At 47.8% G+C, this 26,033-nt stretch overlaps 1 protein-coding gene across 1 annotated transcript in view; it reads right to left on the reverse strand.

Annotated features, from left to right (window-relative positions):
• Positions 1–4,139: 4,139 nt before the first annotated feature.
• LOC133340906 (exostosin-1-like) overlaps positions 4,140–26,033 on the reverse strand; it is a 44,509-nt gene continuing 22,615 nt past the window's right edge. Inside the window, 11 exon segments of the mRNA XM_061549388.1 lie at positions 4,140–10,345; positions 10,692–10,860; positions 11,373–11,533; positions 12,134–12,223; positions 13,023–13,049; positions 13,051–13,119; positions 13,615–13,733; positions 14,619–14,751; positions 15,017–15,136; positions 16,148–16,255; positions 17,682–17,775. Coding sequence (XP_061405372.1) covers positions 10,160–10,345; positions 10,692–10,860; positions 11,373–11,533; positions 12,134–12,223; positions 13,023–13,049; positions 13,051–13,119; positions 13,615–13,733; positions 14,619–14,751; positions 15,017–15,136; positions 16,148–16,255; positions 17,682–17,775 — 1,276 coding nt within the window. The 3' untranslated portion in view covers positions 4,140–10,159.

Genomic DNA, 26,033 nt, shown 5'->3' on the forward strand with positions numbered 1-26,033 from the left:
AAGAAAAAATATATATAATCGGCGACGTTTCGGACAATGTCCCTTCTGCTCTGATTAAAAAAGGGGGCCATTGTCCAAGGCGTCGCAGATTCTATATATTTTTTAAGGCTGTGTGGTTGACGTGTTGTGTTTCGAGTGAATTCATTCAAAGTTGCATATTACATCTTATGAGTATTCAAACAATATTTCTTCATGAACAATGTTTTAATTGGCATATAAAGTTACACTCTTCGTAGCTATCACTTAACAGACAATCCCTTCAATGACCAAAAGGCATTAGTAAATAAACTAATTAGTATTAAAATTATCAATTGTTGCTGGCACGCTGAATTTTGGATCACCCTTTTGTAGTGAGGTCAACGAGAGCCTTCATTAGCCTAACGACTTCGTGATACATTCCTGGGCCGAATAGATTCTTTAGATTATTTGGATGCTATAAATTTCCACGTAATACGCCACTACGTTGAGCAATCATTTGTAAGAGCCAGGTCGCTTCTGAAAAAGAAGTTAATCGCTCAGTGGGCTTTACCTGGTAAAATAAACAAAAATAGTAACATTTTATTTGTGTATATTTATAGTTTGTGATTTGCTCACCTTTCCCGTACTATTTTGTACTCCTATTGTTTGTTCTAGATTTGAAGTGCTTTCGTTAAGTTGTCCCCACCTTAAGAAGGACGCTTGTGTTGCGCCCGAAACGTCGTGATTTAACTTATTTTAATTCTTTATCTACGTGACTTACCGAAAAAACCAAAGAATATTGTTTGTTGTAACGGTCTGAACCCGCCCCTGCTGAATATTCTGTGAAAAAGAGCTTTATAGCTCATCGGATTTCTCCAGTTTAAATAAATAAACTGTTCGCCTTTTGGCGTTGTTCTCTGTTATGACACTGGTAAGACTGGCCTCTAAAGAAGGCTGCTGTGGTGTAGGCCAATCAGTTTCAAAGACGATGACCAGAGATTGTCAGAGCACGTTCAGTTTGCATGTTCACCACAAGGACTGTGTGTGATTAAATGCAGATATGATTCCTTGCAAAAGGTTTCCATTTGGTGTTTGAACATCTTAAGACTCGTTTTATTGCCAGAAAGGATAAAGCCGATTATAAAAAATTTCATACTTTAAATAAATCGTTTCTGATTCTGAGCTGGAAGGGCAAGTGGTAGGAGGGGGGGAATTCATATCCGATGACGTCACACCCCTTCACATTATGACGTGTGCCCCTAGTAAGATGGCGGTATTGTACATGATATCGTTTTCCTGAGGGTACGAATAAAATAATCTACACGCGTAGTGCTTTATGTAATATAAAAAGGGTTGAGGCATCGCCTTAGCAGTGTAGTGCACAAGCACAAACTCGCCACACTTTGCTCAGAGGTTTTCATCCGAAATTAATATTGATAAAGTGACGTTTCGGGGGCAGTGACCCACCCTCCTTTAGAGTAGAGTTGAACTGAAGAAAATTTCATTTGTACAGGTATTAAACCACTGATTTTTTTTACACCGTGGGGCCCTGAGGCAATGCTACACGTTATGACCAGTTTAGAATTGAAATCAAAGTTTCCCAATTCTATGTGTTGCATATGGCAGCAATATGGTCAGAAGCTAATGCCAACGTGGAAGTCTGCTAGCCACAATTAGAGGGATTCAGGAGAGAGTTCGTGTAGTTTTGCTGTTCCTTCGGTTGAAGGAGCGCAGACTACAATGGTTTATGATACGGTCCATAGTTTGGGTTACATGGTCGCAATCGCACTGTGGCTTGTCTGTAATTAATCTCTGTTTCCCTATGGGTATCTATGTTTATCTCTATGAGTCTCTAAGTATTTATATGGGTCTCCTATCTCTGCGCGTCTCTGGTTTTACGATATGATCCAGTCTGCTTTGTATGGCCACAGTTGCACAACAGTTACACAACTGGCTTATCTGGAATGGTCTATTCATGTAGATGTGTAGTGACATCGCGGGATGTCACTGTGTGGTATCGGCCCTAGAGAGGCACGGCGTGCGATGTGGCGACATCACGGACACCACTTGGATGTGGGTGCAGTACCGGCCCTAGAGGGGCTTGGTGAGCGCTGATCGATAGCGCTGGATGGCACTACGATCGGCGTGCAGTGCCGGCCCCTACAGGATAGGGTGTGGGAGTGCCGGCCATGGACATGGGGTTACTATAGGCCGTGGCACTCTGGTTGACCCCAGAGGACACGTGACCGGTTAAGTCTACACAGGGGCCCCAAGTGGGGGCTAGGGGTGGTCACGTGGCCAGGGTCGAGATCCTGCTCAAGGATTTTGGAAGGTGGGTGTGGCCAAGGGCAGAGCCAGCCACGCCACAGAGGATATAAGCCGGGTCCCCCAGAGGGAACGGCGCTGTTGTTCATCCTGACGAAACCTTCGTCTACGTTCTACATCCTACAGAGTCTCCAACATGTGGACCGGGACCCAAGCTGTGGTCCCGTCCATTGTAGCTAGTTACGGTGTGATTAGCATAGTTAGCCTGGTGGCAAAGGTCGCAACCAGGTACCCGATACCCGTACCCTACCCGATACCCGGCTACCCGTACCCGGCCGGGTACGGGTAGCCGTTTGCGACCCTGGTGCGGCCGGGTATGGGTACGGGTAGGCCGTGAGTCACTGGTGAGTAGCCGTTTGTCACTCATTTCGGGTAGGGTATGGGTATGGGTAGGGAACGGTTACCCGTACCCGGCCAGGTACGGGTACCCATTTGCGACCCTGATGCGGCCGGGTACGGGTATGGGTAAGGAATCAAAACCCGTTTGCGACCTCTGTCTGGTGGTCACCACCATAGGTTGTTATTCTGTTAAGGGGCAGTTACCCCGTGTGTTGGTGTTAATAAATGTGTTGCCTCCAAAGAGTACGTCTGCGACTCAGTTGAACTCACTACAAATGTCGAGATCGGCCTGTAAGATGTACTAGTGCGGTTGATGATTACACTGGTGTGTTCGAAGAATATCAAGTTTCCCAATCAAGAGCATAAAACAAAAACATTAAAAATAACAGTGTATCCATCAGCTCCATTTAACAGGAAAATCAAAGGTTATCACATAAGTGCATTGAGGTAAGTCTGGCACTGGTGCAGAGGTCATTATTAAGCCATGCCCATTGCCTCTCTCGCTAGCTTCGTGAAGTATGGTCAAATGACCTGCATGACCGATATGGTGTGGAGGTCTGAATCCAGACGTGGACTGATAAAAGGGCTGGAAATATTGTTCTAAAAGAAGTATATCTCTACAAATTGCGCCAGCCCTGATGTAAGCCTATTAAGCTATTACAATGCTTTAGTTTTATTTTTTATTAATGTGTTAGTTGTCATGAGGATACAAGTCTTGCATATTCTGTCTGCAACTGAAGTTGGCCAGGACTACACCACTATCGCTGGTGTCTCACGTAGGTATTTGAGGTTGGTTTCCCTGTGGGATTCACAAAGAGCCGATTGTTTGAAAATGGTAATTGAGAGGTAACAGTGTGGATCAGAGGTCAGAGCGCTGAGCGAGCTTCCGCTAAGATCCTGGGTTTAAATCCAGGCAGTCACCTCTGATAAAACCAGATTTTCAAGTGTAGTGAGTTCACGGTGTCAGACCGGTCACCAAAGAATGCGTAACATTTGTTTAAAGTCCGACTCTGAAAATGCAAAATATTGGTTTGCCATATGACAAACATTACTCTCAGTGGCATAGCGAGGAGGAAAAGTGCTGCCCTCCTACCTTCCATGGGCCATTCTCCGACACGAAGGGGTTCACTGCTCTGTGAGAGATCCGAACGGATACTTTGTTCCGTGAGATGACGTATATTGTACAAGTGGGATAAAATTGGGTTAAATGTTTTAAATGTAAAAAAAAAATATTGAGAATATTGAGTGTTACACTCCCCTATGCGTGGGGTTTATCCAGGCATTGCCTCCCACAAATACCGAAAATACATTCAAATGATAGGATCCAAATTCAAGCGGTCCTCTACTGAAAAAAAGTCAAAAAGACTCGGTGAGGAATTCGTATGTAAAAAAATATATTTTTTACTTTAAAACAAATGAAGATATTCATGTAAAGTGCTGTACAAACCTGGTTTGTGTGTATTGGTAGTTTGAAAAAATTACGGTTTTAAATAATGGCGAATAGTCTAGAAATAGTGAACTTTTAAACATTGAAACTTTATTAAAGGTTCAACATTATTATACACAATAAGTGGGTCGTTAAGACAACAAAATCCACAGCTGGGAGGCGGGGGAAGGGGGAAATAAAAAATATAAATATTCTGGAGTCGTGGCAGACTTAAACGTCAGTTTTTTTAGGGATGGTTTTTGTCAAATGTACAGAACAGAGCAAGAAACAAATACGAACGATAAAAGCAACTTAGGACGTACGCAGTTAATTCCCACACAATGTGTGCAAACCACGATAAGTGTGGTTGTTTTTATTCAAGATGAAGTGAGAAATTTGCATTTTTCTCGTTTGTTTGATCCTCTGCATCGCTCTGAGTTAGGTGAGTATCTCGAGCGCGTCATGTGACTAGAATTGATTTATATTCGATTTTTGTAACCGATAAAAAAAATACGGTCATGTATTTTTCATTCATTTGTTTTGGGGGCAGTGTGGCAGGAGTGGGAGTGAGACTGATATTTTATATGTTTAACGCTTTCCAACTCGGGTTGAAATCATTTATGCATTAGCTCCATACGTCCTGTAATAAAAAAAAAGGGAAGCACTATAATTCTTGTACACATGATCCAATACGAACCACATTGTGGTATAAAGTTGTGTTGCTATGAGCGATTTACCAAAATTGATCAACCCGTTGCTCAAAACTTGGAATACTCAAACCAGAGAAAAAATAACAAGCATTTGCAAATATGCAAATGACTTTGCCCGGCTAGCGAACAGTGTGCTACTTAAATACTGCAAGGCAAAGGACATGCATATGCATTTAATTTTCATTTCCAGCTTGCTTAATTTTCTGGTTGGTCCTTTTTGTATTTATGGTTTGACTTCAATTGTTATGCATGTTTTACAAACGTGACTTGTGCTAAATACATACTCTATTTGGGTAATGAGGAGCACTGATACAGTATACACCAATAAAGTCTGCTCCCATACACTTTCACTCAAATAACACTCACATTCGTCAATAACAGTGGCCTTTAAAAAAAATGATGTGCTATGAAGGGCCATTGCCTGAAATGCCACCTATTATTATGTTTTTCTTTTAAGGCCACTCTGTTATTGACGAATGTATCGAGCGCTTTTGTTATTTGTGCTTGTGCAACACTGCCAAACGCAGGAACACCAAATAATTTGAAATAGTTGATTGGCTATGAAAGGGGCACGGATGACAGTTTAGCTTTCAACACATTTGGACTGGCCCCCATTCAACGGATACACACAAAGACACACACACACATACAAGGTGCTTATTTAAGGCTACTGTGACCTAGGTGAAGCCCCCCCCAACCACCTGTGAAGCCTGCAGCGAACCCAGCGTAACAAGTGATGATCATAATATCATGGAATAAATCCCTCTTCGGGGACCTAGTGGGTCCCGTTAATAAACCAGAACGTGGACGGGGAAATCCACAATGGCGCGCATCACAGCACAGGGCCACCGACAACCCTAGGTCTCACTTAAATGTGCGATGGTCAATTCACCTGTCCACCAAAGGAAATCTGATCAATCGTGCAAGAGCACAAAGCCCTGGTGCCACTATGACCAACTTCCTCGGGTGGCTTTAAAGTCAAGTTGGGTTCTTTATTTAAACCACGCAAGTCCGATGATGGGTCAGTGTGCCTTTTGCAAGGGACCCTGGTAGTCTGGGTCCAAGACCATACCAGTTAGTGTTCTCATCTCGAACTGAGACCAACTAGGTCTCCTGGTAACTTGGAAATGATATCTAATTATACGAGACGAGCACTGCGTCTCATGGACTGTTGAGACTGAGTGAGGGCAGCGTCTCCGGGTTTCTCTATTTAGAGCGAGTTTAATTTGAGACGATATCAATATTCGGCATTACAACTGCAACTAAATGTTAACTACAGCCGTGACACATTCGTGGTAATAAACAATGTGTGTACGCTTAATATTGTACCGACTGCTCTGGCCGAGTTAAATTGCCCGACACGGAGATAACAAAGGCACCCTAATAAGTCAATAGTTATAAAGCGGAAGGATCGTTGGAGCCGTGTTGTTGGTGTGAGGCTGGCAGTGTCCGATGACTTCTACTCCACAAACTGTATTCCCAAGTATGTAAATCAGAATCAACTCACTTCTTATTCCAGACCAACCGACATACGCGAATATTTGAATTGCCACGGAAAAGTGGCAGGATCTCGTGAAAACCTCTTGGGAACAGGCGGAACAGGCGAAACATCGCGGGGGTGCGCTTCAATGCAAGTGTAGGACAAACATATTTAATGACAAGACAATAATGAAGATTACGAGGATAACGATAACGTTGATGACAAAGCCAACTGGATCCAAGACGGAAGCATCTTCTGTGCTCTTTAATTTCACTTCCATAACCGTTGGCTTTTGTCCGTATTTTCAAAGTGTTCTGTCGTTTAAAGGTCCTCTCTGGAAAGAACTTTGCCCGACCAGCTTTATTTTAAGGCGTTTTCACCACCTGTCCCTGAATTCCGTTATCCGCGGCGGTGTTTATGTGTGCAAGTGTGCCCGTCAATGTAGGCGCGGTAATTGTACTCGTGTCATATTTGCATTTTGTCTATAATATTCCCACGATCCGTACACTGGGTTACCTTCAAATGCAATCATCTATTTACAGACACCTTGCGGAACGTCTGCATCAACGGAACGTACATACACACTGTGCATGTTTAAAATACATTGTAAGATGTCTAATTGCCATACAGTATGTGTGGTATGGTACTGCCTTTCACTTTGTGAAGCAGCGCTTTATGCTTTTGTATATGTGTACACACACTACGTGTCATATATACACACTATATACACAAATACAGCATACACTATACAGTATACATAATGCGGTATTTACAATGTACAATGTGTGTGTGTATACATATTTTCCTTTCAAATTTTGCTTCAATTTGTTTATTTTCCAGCAAACATGATTTTTACAGTCGCCAACGTATCACTCCTCCTTCAGCAATGCACACAACGTCACCACTGTTGGTTTTTGTTCAACGAGCAATGTTTCCCCCATTCGTTTTTTTTTGTGCGCATTTCACATCATGCAGCGTTGAGACTGGAGAGCTTGAAGCACTGTCTTCACGAGAGGGCGCAACCTTCATGCTTGCATAGAACCGACAAGCTGGGTAAGACCAGTCCATTTTCTGAGTTTCAATTCACTCTGGAACCTATAAAGCAAGCTGCTCTCTGCAATGATGGACCGTAAAAAAAATAAAAATAACCCAGAACGAAATAAAAACGGTTTTATGGCGTACGAACGCTGCCTCGCTAGTGTCTCCTTTATGATATCCTTTTTCAGATTTGCTTTTACTTGATCCAAAATGCATCCAGTAAAGTCGTTTGACCAGTCAACCACCTAGCCAACCAGTGGGCCAACTGTCAAACGATTCAAGAAGACAGTTACGCAGATGGATCTCCAATAAAGCTTTTAGATCATTGAAATAGCCAATAAAGCCACTCATATGTTGGCTGATCTGACAGGACCACCTTTTAGACAGCCAACCATATAACTAATTTATCCCACTAGTCAACGAGGGTCAATCAGTTATTATCCACCAGACAGCCAGCTAGCCGACTATTTGGTCAACCAACCAGACAATGTGAACCACCAGACAAGTCTACTCAACGAGAGAGACAAGCCAGACACCAAAATGCTCAAATAACTAGTGGGCCAATAAGGTTGTAATTTTGGGCAGTCATGTGGTCACATATCTAACCCTACCAGCCGTGTGGCCGAAAGGCAAGATAACACGTTCCTTCGGAGTGGGCAGGTAGGAACTTGGTTGGACAGCGCATTCGTGCGATCCGTGTCACGCGGCGCAAGCTGCGTGGGGCGACGCGTCACGTGGTGCTGAGCCCGCCCGAAGCGCTCTATGAAATACAAATCGAGGGCGTGGCTATGCACGACAGATAGACAAATAATCCCTGGTGGGCAGTGTGGAACTGTTGTTCCTACCTGTATTAAACCTCCACTGCACTCAAGTGTCATCTCCACGAACGGTGCCGTCTATTCTCAACCCGCTGGTGGACGGAAGCCTTCCCATATTGATGCCAACAAGCAGCGATGGGCTGCTCGCTTCAGGGAAAGTGTGGACGGCAATTGAGCGAATCCGGTGATGATCATCAACACCGTTGTGATTTAACCCTTTAAGTTTTGCAGACAACTAGCTAGAAAGCTGTGCTATTGAAAGTGACAGTGGTTGAAAGTGAAATCATGGATATAAAAAAATCAATGTTAAACATTGCATTTCAAATCATGGTCGATGCACAAATGCTCCATGATTTGTGTCTGTTGTGATTTTAACAGTTGTCACTGAAGAATTGACACTCGATTTAAACACCATGTTTCTCAAACTTGTCTAGTTCTCTGATCAAGGACGGTAAGTCCTGAATGAAAGACCTCCACTCAAGGCAAATTATTTACTTCGGCCTGAGGCCATAATAATAATAATGGCAATGACATCTTCAATATTTATATTAAAAAATGTCATTTTTCAGATTCATGGTGCCTAAAATAACCGTAATGGTATTAAAATTAAAAACAAAATTATCAATAACTTATTTCCAAAATAACGAATACAAATGTAGTAATAGAACAAAAATAAAATTATAACTAAACGGCCGGAACTGTTGTATCGAAACGAATGTAAATCACAAATTTCTTTACAATTGTAACAACTACAAGAGTAAAAACGAAATTAAATATGTAAATGAGCAGTACCGATAACTTAAAAAGACTGGCATCATATCAAGAGTATGAAGAAGCCATGCAGGACATGATTACAAGCCAGTCATCTGCTAAACAGTCTAAAATCGACATCGTTTTGCCAGCATCGTAATAACAAAAAAAAAGATTTATAAAACTGGCCTGGCCAAGCCAGTGGCTCAGTTTATACAATTATTATTAAACAACACATACCGACATGAACATGATTATATTTAGAGGCCACACCGTATTTCCGGTGTGCACCACAAACATTATTTCACGTCTCCCATGATGCAATGCAACCTAAGTTGGTAAAAACAAATGGAGATCATATATGCTTTGATTATTACCTCGGCCTGCACACATTTGTTTCAACAGACAGGAATTTTTGTTTTTGCAAGATACCTGTAAATTGTATTGTAAGGAATGCATGAGATGAACGGGCAAATAAACTGTAATTAAATAATGAAGCTAGCAGCGCAGCTCTCTGAAAGTGACCCCAACTTTCGTCACTGGACTTCAAACAGCACAGGTGTGTTTCATTATTTCTTGACTTTGTCAAAAAAGTGAAATTCTAGTGTTAAAGTGATTTTTTTCACGTTAAGTTTAAAAAAAATTATACGACCGTGCTTTTCCCTCTTCAAGGTACCATTTAATTTTTTTTTGCATTTTCGTCTTGTCAGTTTTTTGTAAAATAAAAACGTAAATAAGAAAACAAACTGTCATAGTAAAAACTATTATTTTTGTACTGATTTGTGTACCTCAAGAGTTCAGCGTCAAGTAAGTCAGCACGCTCACTTCCACTCAGGCTTGTTTATAGTTTGGCATTTTTTTGTAAAAAAAAAACACAACCGTTCGATTCTCTTCCTTCGGTCCATCGAAGCAAACACGTGATTGGTCGACGGGTGTGTGTGTGCGATCACATGATTGGTCGATGGGCTCGCTTAGTTATGTTGGGAGGTCAGCCATAGTCCTTTTTGTCTATAGTCTGCGGCTTCCAACCTCCCGTTCCTCCTCGGATCAGGAGCGGCTTCTCCGATACGGAGACTCCGCACCACAAGGGCCCAACGGGCGCGCGGAATAACCACCGAGCCCAAGCAACGAGCCACTGAGCCAGCCAGCATGTGAGAGACGACATGCCACCGAGCCAGCTAGCGGAGCTAGCCAGCGAGCCTTCCACTGAGCCAGCCAGTGAACGAGACTCTGTGCACCCGCGAGCTATCCTCGGGGCCAGCCGGTAAGCGAGACCGAGCCAGCGAGAGAGCCTGGAGGTGGTGGTGAGGGGGGCTCAGAGGCGCTCGACGTCACGGTATTTCTTGCGCAGGATAGACACCTGATCCTTGAAGAGCAGTGGGTCCATGCGGCTCTGTGTGTGCTGCAGCGGCATGGTGCCGAACCACGTGGCGAACGCATTCATGCAGCTCTGCCGCTGAGCGAAGTGGTCTGGGTCGGCCCAGCGTGACAGTTTTGAGCCCTGCAGGCGGGGAAAGCGAACAAAAATCATCATGATCTGCCCAGCCGCATGCCGTCGTGAACACGTACATGCCAACAATACTGCCAACATCCACAGGTATGTACGTGCCACCAGTAATACCACCAATACAATCAAAGGGACGTCTACACCACCAGTAATACCACCAATACAATCATAGGTACGTCTACCCCAGCACCACCACCACGAAAATCACCATGAGCATCACCACCAGCAATTGCACCACCATCACTCCCATGATCAGCACCACCACCAACAGCAGCTGCATCAACAAGCCCAACACCCAGGACCACCGTCACAAGCATGTGGCACAGCAGCAGCACCGCACCTGCATCATGGCCTCCTTGTATTGCTTCTTCTGTGTGACCTTGATGGGTGGCATCTTTATGACGTCCGACACGAGGAAGTTCATGAGGATGTCCTCGCAGTTGGACAGCGAGTCCACCATGTCCCGCAGCGATGCCGGCAGCGCGTGCGTGTATAGGTAGTTGTAGTATCTGCGGTGCGGGAGAAGGGGTGGGGGACACGGTGTTGGGGTTAGGGTTAGTGTTTGTATGTATCCATAATAGAGGTTTTTGGGTTAGATCGCGTAAATATATAAATGTGTCGTTATGTACGTATAACTTTTTTCGCACCGTACATAGCCAATCGTGCTAATCAGAGCTGCGGGGGGAGGACAACAGACTCAATTAAAGAGATGAGTTTTCAATCTAGATTTAAAACTGCATAGCTCCAGTGGCTTCTTAATATCAGAAGAGAAGAGCATTCCGCAAAAGTATATCTGACAGCGTGCATTGCAGTGACCGTCTAAAACTAAACTATTTTATTTGACCAGGTGAAGCCCTCTGAGCTTTTAGCTTCTTATTCAGAGCGACCCGGCCACAAATTGTAGCGCAACAAAGTGGCTTATCAAGTGGAAATTTATCGCAGCCAAATAATTTAAATAAACTAATGAAAGGCACAGCATTCACTGCACGTGTCCATGATAGTAGTGTACGACAGCTCTCACCGGTGGTAGAACGCGGCTCCCGTTAGCACCATGGAGTAGTGGTTTGTCCACTTGGACGTGTATCCCCAGCGGCTCTTGCTGCTGTCCCACAGGTGGCTCCGGGCCGGGTATCCCACGATCCGCTCCGGGAAACTCTGCCACACTACAAACGCAAAGTCCACCTGCGCAAAGCACGCGTGCACACACACACACAGAAATGTTAGGATCGAACGCTGTTTAGCCAACTCGAAGGTTCATCACCGTTTGGTGGATTATAACCATTTGGGTGGATGGACAGAGGCGAGAGGTTGCAGGAACAGTGCAACAATTGATTTTGCTGCACCGTGTCGCACTGCCCACCACGCATGTACTGTACACATGTTGAACTTCTTTCGCACCGTATGTAGCCAACCGTTATAATTGGAGCTGTGGACCACCACGTGGCCCCAAAGCGAGCCTATGATGCCCGTTTTATACACGGTAGTCACCCATCCAACTTCGCTTAGCTGCGAGTTTGTGTGTATTCTGGGGAGTGTTTTATAAAAGCTGAAGGCAAAGGTGGAGCACTGAAATGGCGTGCTTATTCTACTGCTGGCGCGAGGGGGGGGGGGGTATCCCGCTGGAGGAACGATGGACAGAAGCGGTGGGGGGCAGGGTGGTGGTGGTGGTGGGTGAGTCCAGTGCGTTCACCACGAGACCGTGGCAGAGTCCATCTCGATCGCATACGTCTGTGCAACCGGTTAGACACCTCGTCGGTGCGTCCCGCGCACACTCGCGCTCACCTCGTCCGTGGACAGCACGGTGTCCTCGTCGAGGCTCAGGACGGCGTCTGTCGTCACGGCCTCGTGCGGCACAAAGCGGCTGCTGATCGTCTGCGAGTGGCGACAAAGGACACCACGTACACGTGAGCGCACGCGCACGTACGCAACGCTCATAACGAAAAGACAAATCTAAGAAGTTGAATTTTGGTATTCGCATTCATTCCTAGAGCAGAAGGTATTGAGCTATGTATCTCTTTTTCAGAAGTGACAAGGCCGCAAATGACAGCTCAAAGTGGCTTATCAAGACGGACGTCGTTTTTAAATGTGGAGGAAGTAAACCGAAGGATCTGGAGGAAAATCCACACGACCACTGGGAAAACATGCAAACTCCAAATATATCAGGCATCATCATAGTTGGGATTGAACCCACAACCTCCTGTATACCAGGCGAGGTGGGGTATGGTCTGCAAGTCGGCAATGTTACCGTGTGGTATTTACCGAATTTGTGGCCAATTTTGCAAATTTCGAAGGAGATGCCAGCCACATGTGGCCTTCTAGTTTTTCGAATAACGTCACCCGCCGGTATTCATAATCAGAATCCTTAATTAGACTGGAAGAATTCGGATGAGCTATGAAGCTCTTCTTCACAGATGTCCCAGTAAGGGTGGGTCAAAATTTTACGACAACAGACAATACAAAAACAGATAGGTGTGCAAAGAATAGGAAAGCAAAGCAAGTCACTTAATAAAAAAAAGTGAAGTATACAAGTATTATCCAGGAAGTACGGCCGGGCTTGAACCGCGAACCTCTGCAACACGCGGCAAAATTGCCACCGTTTGGGAAATACACGTCCCGCACGTGTGTTGACATGCGCCGATGCAGCACATGCCAATGCGTGGACACTCCGTACCTTCGCGACTGGCTCTGAGATGATGAGACGGCACGGGTAGCACTGGCCAGAGGCTTCTTGCGGGTGGTGGACGATCGCAGTTCCACAGGACGAGCACCTGCACACAGCGAAAAACACGTCAGCCAGTGATCACCCAACACTGTGTGTGACCCTAGCAGAGAGCTGGTTCACACACTGCACGATGAACCCGGAAACCTGGCCGATGGCTATCATCAGAAGCGAGTGATATCCGAGCTGGTCCTGGTTGCTCCATCACCTTAACCGACCCACACCCACTGACCAGCACGGTGTAGCATGGTCAAGCGCCACAGTGGAGAGATGATAACTACCTCACCTGGTATGCAGGAGGTCGTGGGATCGAGCCCGACCCTGACCTCCGCTTTTTTTCCTTTCAACATTTAAAACCTGGACTGTGGACAGAAACGAAGACTGGTGTTTGAGAACTGATCATTAATAATTAATCCCAATCCCTGGGGATCATGGGAAACGTTGGGCATTTCTAACTGCGTTGGCTGAGAACTCTGCCCCCCACCCCCGCATGTGGCCAGGAGCGAAACTACCGGATTTGCCACACGACTTGCCCAAGACGCACCTGGGCACAGAACTTGGACTTGCCGACCGCCTGGATGAGCTTGATGATCGGCTGCGACTGCACGAGGAGCGGCGAAGTGGCGTGGATCACGGCGGTGAACTTGGCCTCGGGGCTCTGGCCTGGGGGCGGATATGAAAGTGAGTGACGGGAACACACGACGCATAACACACACAACGTACACACACGCACACACGTGCAACGGAGCATGAAGGCACGCACGGGCAAGTAAAATATGCACAAAACCACACAAAACACACACGACAAATAGATGAAACACAAAACACTTGAAACACAAAACACTTGAAACACACACACAAATGCACAAAGATCCCACATATTGCCTTTAACAGGCTGTTGGGGAAGGTGCACCTATACAGGCTGGCCTGTCACAAGGGGGTGGTTGGCCAACACCACGCAGACTGCCAAGTGCTCAATTAAGGGTGAGTCAACCTAGGGGGAGGCCCAGGACCAGTTCAGATACTCATAACTGTTATTGGTTCTAAGCGGAAATTGAACTTGGGTTGCCGGGTTCGATGTGCCGTATGCTAACCATTACACTAGCTCTCCCCCACTAAAGAAAAAGATCCCCCGTATAGCCTTAACAGACTGTAGGGGCAAGTGCTGTTAGCGAGCACCTATGAAGGCCGGAACGGTACACGAGGGGGTGGGTGGCCAGCACCACGCCCGACCACCTTTGTCTCCCTAGTGGCGATGTTTACACACCGCAACCAGGTACTCATTTGAGGCTGAGTCGACCTAGGGGAGGCCCAGGACCGGTTCAGATAATCGTCACTGGTGTTTACTGTAAGCGGGAATCGAACCCGGGTCGCCAGGTCCGGAGTGCAGCGCGCTAACCACTACACTACCGCTCCCCACTCTCCCCCCACTACACAGTTACACACACACACATCATTACTCATGAAACCCCAGCCTCTGCACGTCGCGAATGGTTCAGCTAGGATCTTGTTTCCCCCGGGATGCGAGCCGCCCTCGCCGGCACTCACCCAGGTAGGCGTGGTAGAAGGGGTAGTGCGCCAGGGCGGACGAGAAGCCGGGCAGCACGTGGAGACCGCCGGGTGGGTGGTTCCACACAAGCGCCGGGCGCACTGCCACTCCGGCCACACGCTCCCGCACAATCTGGCAGGCAGGCGCACACCACGACAAAGTTTAACCCTCCGTATGTGCAGCCTGCGCAGAATGTTGTGGCAAAGCGCTGTTGGACGAGGGACTGCTCAGACTAGCGCGGCACACGAAATTATAGTGTGGCTGAAAAAGACGCGTCCGGCCGTGAACGAGCGAGCGAGAAAGTTAGCGAGCAGGTAAATGAGTGAGAGAATGGGTAAGTTAATGAGCAAGTAAGAGGGCGAGCTCATGATCGAGCGAGCGAGCGAGCAGGGCTCACCTCGAGCGTGGTGTGCACGATCTTGTCGATGGAAGAGAAGTACGCGTTCCACAGGAGCTGCGTCTGCTGCCTCATGGCAAGCACGCGGTCGTGATCGAGCCACCGCACTGTCGACGGGATCTGGGATACGCGGACATGTGGAGGTCAGGGTCAGCATTCGGGGTTGGCGATAGGGGGTCACAATATTTCCTTGCTGGCCTCAAAGCGCTGACGCCAAGCGAGTGAGCAAGCGACTGGCCTCGGTGGCAATATGCTCTAATTAATGAATACATTACATGCAGTTCAAACTTAACCTCATGTATGTATATTGAACTTCTTTCGCACAGCACGCAGCCAACAATGCTAACCGGAGGTGCGGGGGAAGGACAACAAAGTAAACACAATCGAGATGATTTAAAAGTGCATAGCTCCAGTGGATTCCTAATATCGGAAGAGCGCTCCAGATGGCCGCAGAAGCACATCTGAAAGTGCGCGATGCAGTGACCATCTTTGTTCGATGGCTTAGCCAAAAGCCACTGCGAGGATGACCTGAGTTTGCATGATGGTTTATATGCTCCTTGATGAGATGAGCAAGGTATTGTGATTCATTTGTATAATGACTCTGACCTTAAAATGTATTTGTTCAGCAACCAAAAACCAATTCAGCAGTACCCATCACGGCACGTGTAGGAGATCAACGCGACATTCTGTTCACGACAGCTTTGGGCACAATACACACAATGCGCTTCGTACGGCAGTGTAAACATTACACGCCTCCCCCACCCCCCTCCAGAAGAGATTTTGATGGTGAGTGTTACAGCGAGGATCGAGTGAGCATTCAGCAGAGTTTGCGGGTGTTAAGTCGAGTGAGTGCTATGGTGAGCGAGCATTGGGGCGGGGAAGTATTAGGGCGTGCGAGTGCTGGGATGAGCGAGTGTTGGGGTGAGAATATAATGGTGAGCGAGTGTTGGGGTGAGCGAGTGTAATGGTGAGCGAGGTCTTTTTTTATTTCGTATGTAAATCTGAAATGCAATATTAAAAGTCGAAAGCCAAGTTACAGCACAACCGGCATACAGCTGGGGTAAAAAGACACAAAAGGATTTAATAAGATTTATAAACGATAAATAATTTGGGTTACAGCGCTGGGCTCACCTGGAGGAGCAGCCTCTCGTCTCCGATGACGGCCGCTTTGTTCCAGTCGATGACCTCCGAGAAAGGCAGGGCCCAGCCGTTACTGAGCAGCACAGGCACACACGCCGCCTGCGCACACACGCGCACAAGACAAAGATCCCCCATATAGCCTTAATACTGAACAGACTGTTGGGGCAAGTGCTGAAAGCGAGCACCAATGAAGGCCGACACGGCACACGAAGGGGTGCGGGTGGCCAAGCACCTCGTCTCCCCAGTGGCAATATTTACACATCGAACCAGATATTCAATTCAGGCCGAGTCGACCTAGGGGAGGCCCAGGACAGGTTTAGATAATTGTCACTGGTGTTCGCCGTGAGCGGGAATTGAACTCGGGTTGCCGGGTTCGTAACGCAGTGCACTAACCGCGACCCTACCGCAAGCACACGCACGCGACGTGGAAACGGGTCAAACACGGGTCACACACGGGTCTGACACAGATCTGACACGGGTCTGACAAGGGTCACGGACATAGACCAGGCATGAGTCAGACACACGAATCAGACTCGGCTCTGACGTGAGACACGAAGGCAGACCAAACACAAGGCAGACACGGATCACCCCCAGAATAGACATAACAAGTCGGGCAGGCGTTAAGACGCATGGCAACCAAGGGTGTGGCACAAAGATACAAGAGGCACACGGGCGCGTGCATACACACCTCACTTTTACAGCACACCGGCAACATGGCAAGCTTATGGCCAAAAACATGGGCGTGAAAATAATAATTATGGAAATTATATACCGTGCAAATCCTCAAGAGTCTCAAGACACTCTTTCAGGAGGGTCCTGTACTGGAATGCTTGGGAGATGTTTGGCCAATTCCGCCAATGAGAAAATGAGAATTTGGAATGGGGGAGGAAACCAGTACACGGAGAAAACCCACCACGCTTACGTGAGACTGACTCCCAACACTGCTATCTCCAGGCTACACCTCGGAGCCAAACGCCCAAAACATCTGGCCCGCTCAGAGGGAACCCATCCACGTTTCTTTGTTTTATTTCTCCTTGTCGACCCAGGAAAGCTTCACCAAGTCTCATGACTCTCTTTCAGGAGGTTCCTACCAAGTTTTCAAAGGGGGCGATGATTGCGATGCAATTTCCAATCGAGTAATTTTGCAGGTAACTTTAGAAATTTGATCAAATCTGGACCATAATGCTGCCACACAATGGTCCTAACTCTTACAAATGACATCGCGGGATCTTTAACGTCCACTTTGAAACAAACGGGGCCTATTTTTACGATTAATACAACTGCAAAATTAAATCAGGACAACCGGTGGATTCCAACTGAGAATCTCTGCAAACAAGCTGTGCTAGGCCAGGTCACCGCCCGTGTACTAACCAGGCTCAAAACCTGCTTAGCTTCTGAGATCCGACGTGAATCGGGTTAATAATTTTGGGTGACTGGGCCACGGCAAAAGTCGTGGTGGGCGCGAGCGACGGCGAGCACGGGTGTACGTTAAAGTGCGAGCGCCGGGCGCCGTCGCTCCTCCTACCTGCAGAGCCTCGAGGAACCTGAAGGATCCGAGTCTTCTGCCCCGCGGGACAAGACAGAAGGTGGAGTTGTAGAGCATCTCCTTGTAGTCGTATCTGTAACGCACAGGAGCACACGGCGGCGGGGGGAGGGGATGGACATGAGATTCACACGGACCCAAGAGATCCACGGGGACTCGATGACACCTCCATGATAGGGACACACAGCAGCATTGCAGTGGCAAATTTAGTTGCTATAAATGCTGTCTTGAATAACAATTTCAAAAAATGAGTTAAGCAGAAGCAGGTGAGCATAATTGATCACGTTCAGAAGATGCAGTGCCATTACTGCACGTTCAAAAGGCGTTGTTATTTTTATTCGTAAAGCCTAAATAGACAATAGCGGCAAGTTCTGTTATAGCACGCACTGACGCAAACCAGCACCGCACATTGGGTGGGGAGGGGGGGCACCACCATGCCCACTGCTGCTGTTTACACACCACACCACATATAGCACTCATTTATGGGTTGAGTCGACTTAAGGAAGGCCGAAGATAATCGACACCAATGTTCGCTGTGGCCGGGAATCGAACTCGGGCCACCGGGGTTTGTAGCGCTGCGGTGCAAACAACAATGCAAACAACAACCGCCATTCACTACCAAATGTCAGCCCAGGTCCCGCTTTGAGATTCCGTCAAGCGTCAGACTCGCCGGTAGGAGGTGTTTTGTACGGGTTAACGGAGTGAGTTGACTGGCAGATGCAACATCTTGGCTCCCCACTGTGCTACCAGTCTGCCTGATAGTGTCTGTACAAAGACAAATATTCCCCGTATAGTCTGAACAGACTGTTGGGGCAAGTGCTGTTAGCGAGCACCTATGAAGGTGGCCATGGCACACGAGGGGGTCGGTGGCCAACACCACGCCCGGCTGCCTTTGTCTCCCAGTGGTGATGTTTACACACCACACCTCGTGCCAGTTTGAGGCCAAGTCGTCCTAGGGTAGGCCCATGACCGGTTCAGATAATCGTCACTGTGTTGGCCGTGAGCGGGAATCGAACTCGGGTCACCGGGTTCGTAGCGCAGCGTGCTGACCACTGCACCACCGCTGTCTACACACACACGAACGTGCACCCGCACACACGCACAAGTCGACTTGAATGGGAGGGGGGGCCCCGTCTCTGGTGGAGTTTGATCAGACTTGGCGGTGGCGGACGAACGACCGTGTGAGCCGAGTCCGGGGATCTCTCCGAGCATCTCGGGTGCTCGCGCTCTTGGGAGCACGCATGGCCACGCCACATCAAACGCCGCGGAACAGCTCCACGCCACCGGATTGTTTAAATTCCACGACGTTTTTTTTATACTTTAAACTCAAGGGGATTTTTTTTGGTCTGTGTGTGCGTGTGTGACACTGTCTCTCTTTACATTCATTCTTTTTTTATTTCTCCTGTTTCTCTGCCCTCGTTTGAACCCAGGTGAGAAGGGATTTTTTTCCCCCATTCTTTTTTTACTTTCATGTTAGCATCTTGCTTCGAAAGATTTTCTTTGCTTTACTGGTGAACCCTGTGCAATTTCCCTGTTAACCAGACGGGGGTTTTTCCCCGTGGCAATAAGACTCGAGGAATTCAACACAGCCATTGAAAAACACATGTTACGGTAACCGAGCGACAGAAGTGATGCTTGCCAGGGTGTAGTGGTGAATACGCCGGACTCGCGGTACAGAGGTCGCCGTTGAAACAATGGCGCAAGTGTCTTAAATTAGCATTCTTGCTAACGTTTGTCATGCGAGCCATTATTTATTTATTCATAATTTGCAGGTACAAAATTAACTTTTTCTCTTACCAGGTAAGACTCACTGAGCAATACAGCTCTTTTCCAGAAGCGACCTGGCCACAAATGATAGCTCAACGAAGTGGCTTATCACGTGGACATTTTATAGCAGCCAAATACTCTAAATGTGGAAGGAAAAACTGGAGGACCCGGGGGAAAATCCACACGACCACGAGGAGAACACGCAAACTCCAAATACAGCAGGCGTCAAGGGTTGGGATCGAACCTACGACCTCCTGTATACCAGGCGAGGCACCCGCCCCGATATACGATTGGCTACTGCCACCATTGACATCACCGGGTCATTAAGGTCCACTATGCAGCAAACGGAGCACTTTGTTCAGTACAGTAACAGCAAGCAAGTAAAGATTCTCTCCCAACTGTGATTCAATGAACCGGTCCTGTTAAACGCAGAGTCACAATTTTATTTTTATCACGATTCCATTGTGCACAGCATACCGAGTTGCGGGCTCATTCAAGATTTTAGACGACAACAATGTTAATGGCTAAAGTGAATTCTATTGCAATGACGTGCATTTCAGACGAAGGTTGAAATATTAATAATACATCGATGACTCTTTGTCAATACACCGCAGGATGAAGGCCTGCCCACGTCGCGTCAGCAATCGGGGGCCGTTTGACCATAAATGCAATCGGATCTCTTGACACTTTATAAAATTAGAATATAGAGAGGGGGGGGGGGGAAATGGGTCTCGGAGGGGGAAATGTATGAGACAGAAGACAGCACGGCATCGTCTGCGATGAAGCAACCTGGGATCAGCGCATCCAGCAACAATAAGCTGCAGGGAGAGCCGGGGAAGGCAGGGCAGCACCAATGAGTCCCCCAGGGCATTCTCGGAGAGGCCGAGGGCCCTTCGACAAGCCCGAGGGACAGTCGAGGCAGCCACGTCAGCCACGTCAGCCATCACAGCAGCAAAGCTATCTGAAGCCAAACCCGATTGCGCTGTATCATCAAGCAAGTCAATTATTTTTTCCGGCACGGTGACATGAAAGGATCTGCGGAGGGAGATCACTCAGCTCCTCTGCCAGCCACATCAACGTCCGTGCCGCGTCCCCACCTCGTGGGCTCTATGCCCAAGGCGAATGGAACGTGCGCGCGCGCAAAGCCCAATATCCATCCAAAGCTCCGCGCCTCCCTCCCACGCGCACACGCACGCACATGCACGCAGGCTGACTCAGCCGCCACCACCAACCGCAAAATCAGAAGCGTTCCCAAGGGAAGGGAGCGTCCTCGCATGGTAGGGCGAGAAAAACATTACAATAAAAGGGATTATTCGGTTTGTCGGTTCTGCCACGTCACCAGGCTGCACTGCAAATGTATCCACGTAATATCGGATTGTTTTGCTAATGCGTGTCAGCACACGCTCTGCCACTCACTGTGCGAGCGAGCGAGCGAGCGTGGGTCAAGACTAAGGTCGGGAGCGGTAGTAGGGTGGGTGAGCGAACTGAGTCATGTACCCAGCTACCCCAGTGCGATTCCTGCTCCCGGCTAAGTAGCGTTTATACAAAACATCACTCAGCCTTAAAATTAATATCTAGTGCTGTGTGAATGTCATTAGTGGGGAGACAAAAGCTGCTGGGTGAGGTACTATGCCAGCTTTCATAGGCGGTCGCGAACAACACTTGTAACGACAGCCTGTGAGGCCGTCTCAAACTATAAAAAAAATTTTATTTTACCAGGTAAGGCCCACCGAGCTCTATCGCTCCTTTTCAAAAGCGACCTGGCCACAGGTGAAAGTCCAACGAAGTGGCTTATCATGTGTAAATTTATAGCAGCCAAATATTCTAAACGCATGTTTCTAAATGTGGAGGGAAAAACCGGAGGACACCGAGAAAAATCCACGCGACCACGGGGAGAACACGCAAACTCCAAATATACAGGTGTCAGGATCGGGATCGAACCCACGACCTCCTGTATACCAGGCGACGTAGTTAACATCTCGACAGTGAGGGCCTGATCTGGATTTGTTATTTTGTTTGATGAATGTGAAAGTATGGCGAATGACGTCCTTCACTCCGCACCCTTTACATGTCATGGTACCGGATAATCCCGTATTACCTGGTGGGGCAAGGCAGGATACTAACAGCTAAAACTGACTTACAGCCCTTTGTCCATCTGCTGCTGCATGAAGGACTGCCCAAGCCGAGTCGGCCACAGAGGTTGTTTTGACCGCTTCACTACGCTACTCAGTGTAGATTGTTTGGGGGGGTAGGGCAAGTGGCAGGGGGGGGGATGCTACCAGTTGGCACTACACACAATTCTTCCAAATGTGTGTGGGTGGAGGTGAATCATTACATCCCTCGGGGGTGTAATGATTCACCTCCGCCCAGGTACTGCAGGGTAAGGTAAAGGAAAGGTAGCGTGGGGTAAAGCAGGCCACTTCAGGTGAGATTAAGCTGGAGTACATGGTGGCAATGCAGGGTAAACGTGTCAATACATCCCCGTACATCTTAAGTAAATATGTTGGGGCAAGTGCCATCATTGAGCCCCCATGAAGGCTGACATTCACACACACACATCACCAAGCCTGGCTGCCTTTGTCTTCCCAATGCTGATGTTTACACATCGCACCAGCGAATGTATGTTAAACTTTTCACACAGTACACAGCCAACCGTGCTAATCGGATGTGCAATATTATTTCAAAATCAAATTGACGTAAGGGAGCAGGACCCAGGGGTTGTCCTGGCATCACTCGTCACTGATGTCAGCTGCGGCCGGGAATCGAACCCAGGTCGCCGTTTTTGAAGCACACTTCGCCAACCACTGCCCCGCCGCTCAAGTTCTGTAGCCGTGAAGACTCCTGACACATGCACGCACACAACACTATCTCTCGCTCACCCTCTCACGTACGCACACACAAACTCTCTCTCACGTACACTTGGAGAGATAAAACAACACGTTGCAATCTTAGATAACACCTACTGCCCTGTCTCACGCAGCTGCATTTTTGTAAAACCCTCGCCAAAATAGTTCTCAAATAAGCACCACATGTAAACGTTTAAGGGTTCACTTAAAAAACATAAATCTGCTTACTCGCTTCTTCCCGGCGACCTCTGGATTACAAGTCCAGTGTGTTGCTAACCAATCCCCCCCCAGCCTCTGCCCACACCCAGCAATATCCACGGTGGGGGGGGCGGGGATCACCACGGTTTGTACAATCGGCAGATTCGCTTGCGATTGAGCCAAGTGTGGTTTACCCCCCCCCGCCCCCACCACTTCGAAGACGTCTGTCCGGCATGAAAGTGTCTGTGAAAATACCCCACCACCTCAAAAATGAAGATGCCAAGTGTGGTTACTCCCCCCCCCCGCCCCCCACCACGTCAGAGACGTCTGTCCAGCGTGAACGTGTCTGTGAAAATAACCCCCCCCCCTTAAAAAGGAGCTATTTAGAGGGTCTCTCTCGAAGAGGAGAGCTTCCCTCCAGTAGAGGCTCTTCTGCCAGCAGTGACATGAGCATTCAATTGCAGAGCTGCAACTTTACATTTCATTCCGCACCCCCCCCCCTCCCCACCACTAGATTTTTTGGGTTTTTCTTCACAGCATGAATCAAGCACGAGGGTATTTATTAGTACACTGTGCGTGCATATACAATAAAACCTTGGATTGCGAGCATAATTCGTTCCGGAAACGTGTTTGTAATCCAAAGCACTCGTATATCAAAGCACTCGTATATCAGTTGTGATCACGTGACGCTCGGCAGACAAAGCGTATACGTACCACTCGTATTGCAAGACCTCGCTCGTTTATCAAATTCATATTTATTGAAAAAATGTACTCGTCTTGCAAAACACTCGCAGACCAAGTTACTCGCAATCCAAGGTTTTACTGTATATGCAGTATACTGTCTCCTCTGCATAATGATCTTGAAGACAGGTTTGTTTTCCTCGTGGCAGTTTAGCCCCGAGACTGAAACTTCTTGGCCACACAGCGCCCAGGCGCGGCCAGTCTGGTGAATGAGATTGCGTGTACACACGTCACGGCTTTTGGCACGAGCCGGATTAGAGAGTTATCCAGGCTCTCGCAAATAAATAAAAACTCACGAATAAACAAAATAAAATTAACAAATGAGAAAAAAAAAATTGCCCATTTACAACAACGCTACGGGTGAAAAATGCACAAAAAGAAAGTCACAAAACGCACATCGGTCGGAAGGGGGAGTCGGGCAAGGGCACGTCACGAGATGAAAAGCTCGTGGAGATGCACGACAGAGAGACACGGGACGGGCGCGGAATTCCACCGCGATGCAAAGAGGAAAGCGCGCAGCAAATGCGAGTTGGACGCATCGTGTTGCCTTTGAGAGAAAAAATTAAGTGCCCCCCCAGCACGCCCAAAACCCCCCAACCCTTTCACCTCCCCTTACTTTTGTTTCTTTTACCTTTGCTTTTCCTTCCCTTTATATATATATATATATAAAAAGTCCGTGCTCCTGCTCGCAGTCCCTACGCAAGTACGGCAAGTGTGAACCCATCTCTCTCACTTTCTCCCCAACCCCGAAACGCACAGCATTTCGGGCCTCTGCTCGTCGAATTTCTGTGCCCCCCCCCCCACCCCGCCCTTGTATTGCCCGTGCTCTGTACCCGGCTCTTATAAAAAAAAATAGAGAAAAAACTGTAAAGTGGGCTTGGGCAGGACACGTCGTCAGTGCTTGAAAATAACAACGGAGTGGCAAGCCAAAGGATGGAATATGTCCAAAATGATCTTGACCGCAGAGGTGGAGCGTCGCGCACTCCATCCACTCAAGAATGAAATTGGATTTGTTGCATTGTGTAAAACCACGAGGGATGGCGATAACCTGGGGAAGCCTTCAGCCAACCGTGGACAGATGACGGCTGACAGCCCACCTGCCATGTACTTAAGACAACGGTCCCCCACTTAGCCTTTAACAGACTGTTGGGGCGAGTGCTTTTGGCGAGCGACTATGAAAGTTCGCACGACACACGAGGGGGTGGGTGGCCAGTGCCATGTCCAGCCATCTGTCTCCCCAGTGCTGATATACACACACCACACCGGGGACTCATTTAAGGCTGAGTCTACCTAGGGGAGGCCTAGAACCGGTTCATATAATTGCCACTTTTATTGGTTGTGGGCAGGAATCGAACTGGGGTCGCCGGGTTTGTAGCGCAGCGCACAAACCACTGCGCCAACGCTCCCCCACTAGCACATGCATATACGTACGCTCACAAGAACACACACACACATACGTGCACACGTGAAAAAGAACACAGGATTCACACACCCACATGGATGCATGACACGCACACCCACACGGGCACCGCAAATACTCACATCCGCACACGTGCTATCGAAGGGTACGCAAAATACCACAAAATTCCCGATCGAGTTATGCAACATGGCACACCACGCCGGTGGTGCGACTTACTCACCTCACATCCTTTTGCGGTCAGGCACGGACACAATAGCTCTTGCTCAGGGCTGGCGAAGCCAAGGCTCAGGTATGGTGGGTTATGGCAGGTGCCCATTGTAGAAGGAATGGTTTTTGGCAAAGGCCGGCTGACTTAATAAAAAAACCCACTCAAAAGCTCCGAGTGGCATGGGTGCGACTCAGCCTCTCTCTCCCATAGCCGGCAGTGGTGGAGAATGCGTGAAGATAAAACTATTGTTACTTTATCAGGTGAGACCCAATGAGCTACATAGCTCTTTTTGAGAAGCAACCTGGCCACAAATGATAGCTCAACGAAGTGGCTTATCCATAATAAGATGTTTTTGGGGTTTGATCGCGTATCTAACCCAAAAAAACGATCTAACACAAAAAAAACTATTATGGATGATATTGGTCGCGAAAGCCTACATGTTGAAGTGGTTTATCATGTGGACATTTATAGCAGCCAAATACTCTTCAATGCACGTTGATTCTCAATGTGGAGGGAAAAACCAGAGAACGCGGAGAAAAAAAACGCACGACCACGGGGAGATCTCGCAAACTCCAAACTTACAACAGGCGTCAGGGTCTGAATCGAACCCACGACCTCCTGTATACCCAAGGTGAGGTGGCTAACATTTCGCCACCGTGAATAGCTTCAGGTTGGTGTCATTCGGCGACTTCTCTCCAACGGATGACTCAGCAGAGGGCCTTCTCCCCTCTTGGCTCAGTACCGTTTCACATGTTTACCATTACCTGTGCTGGATGCCTCCTATTCGGGACAAGCTTAGCAAAATGTCAAGATGCTAATTCTTCTATCCAACAAAAAACACACGTGGCCTGTATATCAAGCTTGCATAACTGGTTTATTTGGGCCAAATATCAGCACGTATATATATCTATCTATCTATAAAAAAGAAACTCTCTCTCAGAGGCTTCCGAGAGCGGACCGCACGCACTTGAAAGGGCCTCAAATTGAATGCTTGATGATGCCATGGGTGAAGTATGGTTAAATAACCCCCACGACCTGCACGGTTTGGGTTAGGCCCTCATGCAGCAGTTGATCAGGATGAGAGCTCTACTTGCACTTTACGCGGTACAACAAGTGAAGCGTGGGCGTCGACTACAATGCGTGCGGTGACTTGA

Source organism: Lethenteron reissneri, chromosome 10, assembly GCF_015708825.2.
Source record: "Lethenteron reissneri isolate LAM-NWPU_2019-01 chromosome 10, ASM1570882v1, whole genome shotgun sequence".
Classification (NCBI taxonomy): Eukaryota; Metazoa; Chordata; class Hyperoartia; order Petromyzontiformes; family Petromyzontidae; genus Lethenteron; species Lethenteron reissneri.